The sequence below is a fragment of the Portunus trituberculatus genome, chromosome 12 (assembly GCF_017591435.1).
Source record: "Portunus trituberculatus isolate SZX2019 chromosome 12, ASM1759143v1, whole genome shotgun sequence".
NCBI classification, from domain to species: Eukaryota; Metazoa; Arthropoda; class Malacostraca; order Decapoda; family Portunidae; genus Portunus; species Portunus trituberculatus.
This window is the reverse complement of record NC_059266.1, coordinates 8,887,339-8,897,338: the sequence shown is the minus strand read 5'-3', so window position 1 is coordinate 8,897,338 and position 10,000 is coordinate 8,887,339. Positions and strand designations below refer to the sequence as shown.

The 10,000-nt window shown below is 41.1% G+C and overlaps 3 protein-coding genes across 3 annotated transcripts in view; 1 reads left to right on the top strand and 2 right to left on the bottom strand.

Moving 5' to 3' along the window:
* The window catches only part of LOC123502852 (glycogen phosphorylase-like), a 23,575-nt gene extending 23,506 nt beyond the window's left edge, over positions 1-69 (bottom strand). The window contains 1 exon segment of the mRNA XM_045252127.1: positions 1-69. This exon segment is cut by the window's left edge and continues 271 nt beyond it. The gene's annotated coding sequence lies outside the window, so the exon portion shown is untranslated.
* A 2,196-nt stretch (positions 70-2,265) lies between these two features.
* LOC123502850 (zinc finger CCHC domain-containing protein 10-like) lies at positions 2,266-6,239 on the bottom strand. The gene is made up of 3 exons (XM_045252124.1): positions 6,081-6,239; positions 4,780-4,941; positions 2,266-3,557 (listed from the first exon to the last, which is right to left on the bottom strand). Exons 1-3 carry the CDS (start codon positions 6,116-6,118, stop codon positions 3,224-3,226), a joined length of 534 nt encoding a protein of 177 aa, XP_045108059.1. The 5' UTR covers positions 6,119-6,239; the 3' UTR covers positions 2,266-3,223.
* LOC123502851 (MRN complex-interacting protein-like) lies at positions 6,190-9,323 on the top strand. The gene is made up of 4 exons (XM_045252125.1): positions 6,190-6,237; positions 6,951-7,077; positions 7,424-7,607; positions 8,150-9,323. The coding sequence occupies exons 2-4, from the start codon at positions 6,958-6,960 to the stop codon at positions 8,311-8,313; spliced, it is 468 nt and encodes a 155-aa protein (XP_045108060.1). The 5' UTR covers positions 6,190-6,237; positions 6,951-6,957; the 3' UTR covers positions 8,314-9,323.
* Positions 9,324-10,000: the final 677 nt, after the last annotated feature.

The window sequence follows — 10,000 nt, the reverse complement described above, 5'->3', positions numbered from 1 at the left end:
TGTCACCAAGTGGAGCCCTACACTGGCTACCTTGCAGACGACGCTCCCGCACTCACCCTCCGCTCTCCCTCCCTCACTCTCTCATGGACAAGTCAAGGTCACCGCCGCGCATGCGTCTACCCAGCCTCACTGTACCGCAACATTCAAAACTGTTTCTCACACCCCTATAGAAATGCCCTGTCCTGACACTTGACCAGTGTGAATAATGCCAAGACCATTAAGACTGCATTGCGCACTTCCATATATTGTGAGGGAGGCGCTGCGAGGGGGGGCGGCGCCGCGCCAAAGAGGGGCCACCGCGGTCCTACAGATGACTTTGACAAGGTCGAATGAAGGTATACTGATCCGGACAATCTAATTTAGGACCAAGGTGGAGCAAAGTGACTTATGTAATATAATACTTCATTACAGAGATCACTGCGACTCTGTACGCTAACCTCTGTGTGGGTTGAGCCGGCGGGGCGGTGAATGGTAGCAGTACATGGCGGCCACTCCACACCCTGACCAATGCAGCGCTTGCTCTTTACCACTCGCCCTGCCCTCTCGTCATCCCTACAGACGAACCAGTTCATTATTAAGCACGGCCTGATATCCCCGCCAGTCTCCACTATGCTGAAAGGTTGTCATTGAATCTGGCAGCCACGGAAGCGAGATAAGATTGTAGGTAGCTATTAATGGATCAATATACACTGATGCTTAAAAGTTAAAACCCAGCATAGTACCAAAGTCGCAGTCTGGATGGTTGAAAAAAGCCTATCATTGAGTTTGCCTGCCACAGAATCGAGTCAAGCATGTTCATTAGTGGATCCATAAATAACCATGTACAAAGTTGCTCTAATAATTGGCCAACAGTCTGGCTGGTGGATAAAAGGCCTGCCATTGTGTTTGCCAGCCACAGAGTGGAGATAAAGTTGTCACTATTAATACATCAATAAATACTGATGCCTAAACTGGACAATATCTAAGCTAAATTCTGAAAAGTGCAAAAAGATAGACTGCCGCAGTGCCGTTCAGTTTGCTTGCGACAGAATTGTTTCGTGGCTGAAAATTTTAATCTATGGTCGAGTCTTGCAGCATTCACAGTACACGTTGCAATAATTAACCCTTTCCTCTCGCAACTCCTGGCACTGTCATGTCCTTTGTGGGTCACCTCGCCCTTCGGAGTCACGTTTTCTGATGTTCTTGTGCCCTTGGATTTGGTAGCGCACCTCCCGTACTCAGAAACACATTGGTCTTTCACCTCCACAATTTTCCAAGGCCACAGAGACGACTAACCGGATTTTTAAGATAGTTTCTCCAATTAATAAACTAGAAATTTTGCTTATCCATCAGCAGAACCATAAAAATATCATTAATAACACAAGTATCTTCAACTACTAGAGTCTTTGGAAAGCAGTGATGGCGAGGGACAAGACGTTGCAGAATAAAGGCAGCGTTGCAGACTCGCGCGACCAAACAACATGAGATGTGATGCCACTAACCCTTTCACTACTGACGCGCATTTTTATCTTTATTTTTTCGGTATGATTTGATGATTCCATTTGCATTAGGAAGGGTCTATGAAGGTCAAAAGATTAATGGCCAGTCTTTACTATTCTAATTCCAACATCTGAAGTGGTATAAAATCGCCAAATAGTAACAAGAATGGGTTGATGTGTTATGCTTGAAGTTTACTTTCCTTATATTTGTTGGGCTCATGATGTGTTTCGGACATTACACTTTCACCTCCATATAACATTATTGTATTTGTGGGGTTGGTTTAGTAGCCTTTGCAATCTCATTTCCTTATGCATATCATGTTTGGCAGGTTGGGAATGTGCTATGTTGGGTGGAAGTGGAGGTAATCTTGTCTGACAGTTTAAGAATGCAAGTCTTAACATCATAAGAAAATGAAGGAAGCTACAGGAAGTCACCAAGCCCTGCACGAAACAATTACCTCACTTGTCAACCTCTTCACCCTTCAGTACTGGGACACATTTTTACCATGAGTTTTGAGTGTGATTAAACTATTGTATTTATGAGAGGAAGGGATCTATGAAGGTCAGAAGATTAATAATGGCCACAGTCTTCACTATTTTAATCCCCCACATAAGTTCCTGAAACTGTATAGAATCAGAATAGTAAGAAGAATAAATATGAAAACATGTCATGGTGTTGAAGTGGTTGAAAGCCTCCTAAAGACTCACCACTAACAATATGATCACCAAGCATCTTCCAGTCATCCCTCACTCTGACGTCTCGGTTGTGGCAAAGAAACACAGTAGATGGCTTATAGTAATTATCTATTATGAAAATACACAGAATCTGTCCTCCACAACAATGAGTGTGAGGTGTGACAGTTTGTGGCTCTGTAGCATCAGAAGGTGTCTCTCTCATACTGTATTAGTGGACACAAGTAGGAAATCTTACACACACTCAGTCATCCTTAAATAATAACAAATAATAATAATAATAATGATAATACACTACCAGAACACCTATTCATACATGAAAAAGCTACCCACATATGAAATACACAAAATAGTAAAAGAATAAGAAAATCTGCCTATCTTGCCACGTTAAACACATAACATACACTAACACCTTAGAAAAACCTGCTGCACATGAACCTTTTCTGATAAGTGACATGAATGAAAACACAAAAATAAAATCTTGCCACATTAAATACATAAAAACACATTAAAAAGAACCTGTAGTAAAAGAACCATGTCAACCTAGCTACTCATCCTTGCCCACCCTGTTTACCCTACCACATGTGTCCTGCCAAGACTTCTACCATGGACAGGCAAGCATATGAGAACCATCATACAACCTCTCTCAACTCCCATACAATCTCTGAGTTATAAGAAAAGTGTACCGAATGAGTTATCGTCACAGTAACCTTGCACTAACTAGTAATGTGTGTGAGTGTGTGTGTCTATGAGCCTTGTTTCATGGAGGTGATGTGTGTGGAGTGCATGAGTGACAAGGCAGCTCACCCCAGGCACGATACCACCCCTGTCCTTCCCTTCTCCAGCAGCCTAGGCACCCATTAAGCTCTCTCATTTTAAGAACTGACCATGATGCAATTGTGCCTCTTATAACAATCACCAGATTTCAAATGGCACTGCTGGTGATGGTGGTGCTAGTGGTGGTGGTTAGGGCCATGTCACCTCACCTCCACCACCAGCACTTGTTATTGGTGATGTGGTGGTGATGCAGTGGTGATGTGCTGGGCTGATCATCACTTTTTACTACTCTTCTTTACCTTCTTCTTACTCTGTGTCTTCTTTCTTTCAGTTTTGGAGGACTTTGGTGATGAGGAAGAGGAAGAGGAGGAAGAGGAGGAGCTTGATGAAGAGGAGTCTGATTCGGAATCTGATGAGGAAGAGGAAGATGATGATGAGGAGGAGGAGGAATCAGATGATGAGGATGAAGAGGAGGAAGAAGAGGAGGAGGAAGATGAGGAGGAGGAGGAGGAGGAGGAAGAGGAGTCTGATGATGAGTCTCTCTTTCTTGGTTTGCTTCCTTTCTTCTCTTTCTTCTGTAACTTTTCCTTCTGGTGTGCCATCTTCTTCCTGGGGGGGTGGGGGGACAAAATATCAAACAATCTATAAAAACAATGGATATAAATTTCAAGACATTATTCTTACTCTCAGGAGGCAAAATACAATAAAACTTCAAGACATTTTAAGACATTTCAAGGCATTTTTCTTACTCTCAGGAGGCAAAATACAATAAAACTTCATTTTTCTTACTCTCGAGAGGCAAAACACAATATAACTTCAAGACATTTCAAGAAATTTTAAGACATTTCAAGGCATTTTTCTTACCCTCGAGAGGCAAAACACAATATAACTTCAAGACATTTCAAGAAATTTTAAGACATTTCAAGGCATTTTTCTTACCCTCGAGAGGCAAAACACAATATAACTTCAAGACATTTCAAGACATTTTAAGACATTTCAAGGCATTTTTCTTACTCTAGGGAGGCAAAACACAACATTCTGTCAATTTTATTTTGTGTAAGAGGGAAAAAAGCTGGCCAAGGGTGACATAGAAAAAAAGAAAGAAAAAAAAATGAAATGAAAAAGAAAATGGAAAGGAGTGCGCACTAAGTTCCATCTATAAAAACAATGTATATAGATTTCAAGACATTTTTTTTCTTACTCTAGGGAGACAAAACACAACATTCTGCCAGTTCTTTTATTTATTTTTTTTTAGATGTAAGAGAGAGGGAAAAGCTGACCAAGGATAACATTAATAAAAAAAAAGAAAAAGAAAAAGAAAAAAGATCCACTAAGTAGCCAGTCCCCGTGCTGGTCCGAGAGAGTTAGCCAAATAAACTACTAAACTAAACCTTGGGACATTTTCTACAAGGGAGCAAAACATGACACTATCTCCATATATGTACAGAAATTTTAAGGCAATTTTTCTATAAGAGTAACAAATAGTGATAAGAAAAGGAGTGTGAATAGTTTAAGGAGTAAGGAGAGCAAGAAATAGTTCAATAAAAAGGAAAAATTAATAATAGTAAAGAAAAGAAGAAGAAAAGAAGAAAGAAGAATGAAAAGTGAAATTAAATAAAGGGGAAAAGGAACAACAATCAATAATAGTAAGAGGAGGAAGATTAGTAGTAGTAGTAGTAGTAGTAGTAGTAGTAGTAGTAGTAATAAAGAAAATAATAATAAATGAAAGGGTAAATTAGCTGCAGACTAACATAAAAACACACACACACACACACACACACACACACACACACACACACACACACACACACACACACACACACACACTTACAAATGCTCCATCTGCTGCTCCTCCTTGTCATCCTTGAGTCTCTTGTTGAGCATGGAGGTGCGTGAGTCCCTGTGCACATATTTCCTCTTCCCCGTGCACTCGTAGGTCCAGTGGCCGATCTCCAGGCACTTCTGACACCGCACATTCTCCGCCGAGGGTTTCCTGTCGGCCAGTGAGGGGTTAGTGATGCAGCGAAAGTAGCAAAGACTCCATCAAAATTCTCCTTTAGATTGGACAGAATGGAAGTGATATTGCTTTTTTTTTTTATGTTTTGTTTATCTATCTATCTATTTATTAATTTATTCTTTACCTCCGACAGTTAGGTTAGCTTAGATTGGAAAGAATGGTAGTTTTATTAATCTTTTTTTTTTTTTAATGTAAGAGGGGAAAGCTAGCGAAGGGGAACAAAAAATATATTAAAAAACGGCCCACTTAATTTCTGGTCCAGTTGCAGGTCCAAGAGAGTTAACCAAAAGAAGGGAATAAATACTTTAAAATCTCCCTCTCAAATAAAATCAAGTCATAGGAAGTTGGAAATACAGAAGCAGGTGAGGAGTTCCAGAATTTACAAGAGAAAGGTATGAATCATTGTCGAATGAGGGTATTGGTTAACCACCGGAGGCTTTTCTAGTCGTCTTTTGTGTACAATTTGTTTGGAAGATGCAACTGAGACTGGTGAGGGAAAATACCCACAAATCAAGACAAGAAACACTTGCAGGAATTATTGCAGGTTCAACCAATACCCCACATGTCACTATACACATTCTCACAGTCTAGATCACACTTCTACCAGCATTTCTAACCCCATTTTCTCTATTGAAAATTAATAATAAGCTCGGGACAGAATTTAGGTCGTTACATTAGGTTAGATTGGGTTAGGTTAGATCTATGAGCATATTAACCCCATTTTACCCTATCGGAAATTAATAATAACCTCAAGACAAAATTTAGGTTAGGTTATATTAGGTTTGGTTTCCCCAATCTAAAACCCCGCTTTCCTAGGAGATCCCCAAGCCTGTTCGACATAGGGAAAAAAGAAATATAAGATAGGCTATATTGGTTAAAACTGCAAATTTACCCACTTGCATTAGAGAGTTAGGTTAGGTTAGGTTACGTTAGCATAAATTATGAATATCCAGTCAGCACATGGTGGCATAACACGCACGTACAAACACACTTCCTGCCGTCCAACAAAGCTGACGTGGGGATTGGTGAACAGTGGGAGAAAATGGCATGAGGTGATGGCATAGGATAGGAAAGTAGGCAATTATTCTGTCCACCACTTCCCCCATGGTACTCACGGCTTGGCGGAGAGCAGCCCCCCAGCCCCTACAGGCATGACGAGTGGTGGTTGTTGTGGTGGTGGTGATAGTGGTGCTGACTGGTGATGCTGGTGTAGGTAAACAGAGTAACCGTCCCTCGCCTTGCCACACTCCAGCCTGTCTTCCCAGCGGCACGGTCATTTAATTATTTCTTTCCCTCCTTTACACTGAAACAATTGGCCAGTGGTTTCTATGTTTTTTCATGTACTTTTCTATCTCCTCCATCTCTTATCCTCATTTTTCCTCTCTCTTCCTCAGTGTAGTGTTGGTAAGGCAATTTTTTTCTATAGTTTTTGATAGTTTGATACACTTTTCTCCTCCTCCATATCTTCACTTCATTCTTTTTAATTTTCTTTTATCTCAGTGTAGCGATGAAAAGACTGTTTTCTAAGATTTTTTTATTTATTTTTCTCTCATCCATCACTTCCCCTAAATTTTGTGCCTTTTATTTCAGTGTAGTGATGAAAAGACAGTGTTTTCTAAGATTTTGATATACTTTTCTCTCTCATCCATCCCTTCCCCTCAATTATGTGTCTTTTATCTCAGTGTAATCATCAAGAGACACTGTTTTCCATGACTTTTAATATACTTTTCTCTCTTATACATCCCTTCTCCTCAATTATGTGTCTTTTATTTCAGTGTAATCACCAAGAGACACTGTTTTCCATGACTTTTTACTTCTGGATATACATATTTCTTTTCCCGCCATCCCTTGCCTCATTTCCCTCCGCCTTCCTCAAAGTAGCGTTGAGATTAAGACAGCAAGTTTGTTTTATTTCTCTTAGTTTTTGCATTTTTTCTCTCTCTTCTCCATATCCCTTCCTCTCCAATTTCTTTCCCCTTCCACAGTGTAGTAATGGGGCAGGAATTCAACGTGGTACGGTGTTTTTCCTGCTGTGTTTTTCAATCCCACCAAGTTCGCAAGGATAAGAAGTTTGTGTGTAAGATGTGCGGGGAGAGGCAGTCGGTGAGGAAGGTGAGCCTGGAGGAGGGTGATAGGTAGTCTATATAGTGGCTACCTGCTCTTTTTTTTTTCAGTTGACTACATCTCTATCTCATTTTCTTCCTCCTCATTCGCATCTTCTTTCTTCTTCTTCTTCTTCTATCTTCTTATCTAGTGCAAAAACTCCTCTCATTTCTCTCTTTTCCTCCCTTAATTTGTCACTACGTACTTCTCTTCTTCTCACTTTAGAGCTAACTAACTCTCTCTCTCTCTCTCTCTCTCTCTCTCTCTCTCTCTCTCTCTCTCTCAAAATCAGAACAATTTACCTCATATCCATCCACCTTCATCTAACCTAACTCCCTTCCGCGGCGCCCTTCAGGAGTACGGCCGGGGGTCTGGGAAGGACTGCCGGGTGCACGTACAGAAACTTAACACCCTGAGGAGGAGCATGGAGGAGGGGCGTGAGGCTGAGCTGGAGGCGCGGCTGGAGGAAGGCTATGCGGCGGCGCTGGAGGGGCAGGAGGAGGAGGAGGAGGGCTTTCCACCACACACGGGTTGGCAGGGTGAGTTAGGTTAGGTTGGTAAGTTAAGGTAAATTCTATATTATCATTATCTTTGCTTGTTTCATTAGTATTTCCGGTTATTTGATTTTCTTATCTATGAAGGGGCAGATGTGAGCTACTGTGTGCTGTGGGGCCTTGCTTTGGAGGTACCCTGCATGTACTCTTTCTACTGTGTTTCCATGGCCAGAGTAGGTGCAGGGTAGGAAAGTCTCAATATGAAGGGGCAGGAGTGAGCTAGTGAACCAGTGTGTGCTGTGGGGGCCTTGCTGTGGAAGTACTCTGCATCTACTGTGTTCCCAGGGCTAGAGTAGGTGCAGGGTAGGGAACAGTGTTAATATGAAGGGACAGGTGAGCTAGTGTGTGCTGTGGTGCCTTGCAGTGGGTATGTGTGGCCATCTGTGTGTGTGTGTGTGTGTGTGTGTGTAGTGCCATATCTAGGCTGTCATGTGTAGAATTGCTACATTAATATATACATGAACAGATTTATTTGTTTATTTATTTATTTATTTACATTTATTCCTCATCTTGTACTATTCCTGCAGAAGCTAGTGAAGGAGGCCATGGAGGATCTGGAGGGAGTGTTGGGGGTGCCAGTCAGGTTAGCAAGTGGGCCAAGTACCTCAGCTCAGACTCAGAAGAGGAGGAGGAGGAGGGAAAGGACCTGAGGCACACCAGGGCACCAGCAACAGAAAGGAGGCATTACTAATTGTTCTTTTTCATGGTTCTTGTGGTAATATAAGGATTCTGGTGAAGTTAATAGGGTTTTCAAAGGTGTTTCCATGGAAGTTGGGGTTCATGCTGTTCTGTATAGGATTCTGTTGAAGTTATTAGGGTTTTTAAGGGTGTTTTCATGTTTGCAGTGGGATTTGAGCTGTGCCAAGATTCTGGTGAAGTTGATAGGGTTTCTAAGGGTGTTTCCATGGAAGTTAGGGTTTGTGCTGTACATACTTAGATTCTGGTGAAGTTATTGGGGTTTTTCAAGGGTGTTTTCATGGAAGTTGGGGTTTGTGTTGTACATACTTAGATTCTGGTGAAGTTATTGGGGTTTTCATGGGAGTTGGTGATTGTGTTGTATGTACTAAGATTCTGGTGAAGTTATTGGGGTTTTTCAAGGGTGTTTTCATGATTGCAGTGGGGTGTGCTAGAATTCTGTAGAAGTTATTGGGGTTTTTCAAGAGTGTTTTCATGTTTGCAGTGGGGTTTGAGCTGTACTTACTAGGATTCTATTGAAGTTATTAGGGTTTTCAAGGGTGTTTTCAGTGGGGAATTGTGCTGGACTAGGATTGTGTTGAAGTTATTAGGGTATTCAAGGGTGTTTTCATGTTTTCAGTGGGGTTTGAGCTGTACTGGTATTCTATTGAAGTTGTTAGGGTTTTTAAGAGTGTTTTCATGTTTGCAGTGGGCTGTGCTAGAATTCTGTTGAAGTTATTAGGGTTTTCAAGAGTGTTTTCATGTTTGCACTGGGGTTTGAGCTGCACTAGGCTCTGTTGAAGTTGTTAGGGTTTTCAAGGGTGTGTTTGGTGGTTATGTGACAATTGTAACCTTTTGACACACTGCACATGAAATTATTACTGTTTTCATGGATCCTTTTCATCATTTTCTTTTATCTATAACCTTTTTTTTACTAGTATCTGTGCAGTATTATTCCCGACAATCTCTCAATATGTACAGTTTTATTCTCTTTTTAGTCAGTGAAATAAAAAGCATTCCATTTCAGTCTTTTACTTCTTTCAACAACCTTTTATTTATTTTTATTTAGACTACTTATTTATTTATTTTCTATTTTTATTATTATTATTATTATTATTTTTTTTACAAGAGATGGTAAAGTTCAGTTCAGTTAGCGTCTTTATTATACCATGGAAAGAACTGAAGAGCCAAGAAAAATAACAATAGCAAGAGGAATACAGAAGCAGAAGGGAAGTTTGTTGTCTTCAATATAAGAGATGAATGATTGAGAGTACTGGTGGACAGCCTTCCTCCAGCTCAGCCTCACGCCCTCCTCCAGGCTTCTCCGCAGGGTGTTAAATTTCTGCACATGCACCTGACAGCCCTTCCCCGTGCCCCAGCCGTACTCCTGAAGGGCGCCGCGGGGGAGAGTTAAGTTAGACGATGAAGGAGGTGGATGGAAATGAGGCAAAATGTTCTGGTTTTGTTTGTTTGAGAGAGAGAGAGATGTCATTGGCAGAGGAAACTTTTTTAATTAGGTGAACACAACAGCGCTCCACAGGCCACACCATCAGCGCCTCAGTGGGGAGACCAACACTTGACTTCACCTACACCTGCTACATAAATGCTTTGCTCTCTCACCATGTCTGTTTTTCCAAGGCCATAGAAATGATTAGCAGGGTTTTCAAGAATAACTCCAATTAAATAGTAAAAGATCATGTCAT

What these genes read in the sequence shown, in the direction of transcription:
- LOC123502851 (XM_045252125.1), top strand. Translation starts at nt 6,958, where the DNA reads ATGGGGCAGGAATTCAACGTGGTACGGTGTTTTTCCTGCTGTGTTTTT. An exon ending in AGAGGCAGTCGGTGAGGAAG is followed by an intron (nt 7,078 to 7,423) that starts GTGAGCCTGGAG and finishes GGCGCCCTTCAG; the next exon opens with GAGTACGGCCGGGGGTCTGG. An exon ending in ACCACACACGGGTTGGCAGG is followed by an intron (nt 7,608 to 8,149) that starts GTGAGTTAGGTT and finishes CTATTCCTGCAG; the next exon opens with AAGCTAGTGAAGGAGGCCAT.
- LOC123502850 (XM_045252124.1), bottom strand. Translation starts at nt 6,118, where the DNA reads ATGCCTGTAGGGGCTGGGGGGCTGCTCTCCGCCAAGCC. An exon ending in GGGCTGCTCTCCGCCAAGCC is followed by an intron (nt 4,942 to 6,080) that starts GTGAGTACCATG and finishes ACTGGCCGACAG; the next exon opens with GAAACCCTCGGCGGAGAATG. An exon ending in GAGCAGCAGATGGAGCATTT is followed by an intron (nt 3,558 to 4,779) that starts GTAAGTGTGTGT and finishes CCACCCCCCCAG; the next exon opens with GAAGAAGATGGCACACCAGA.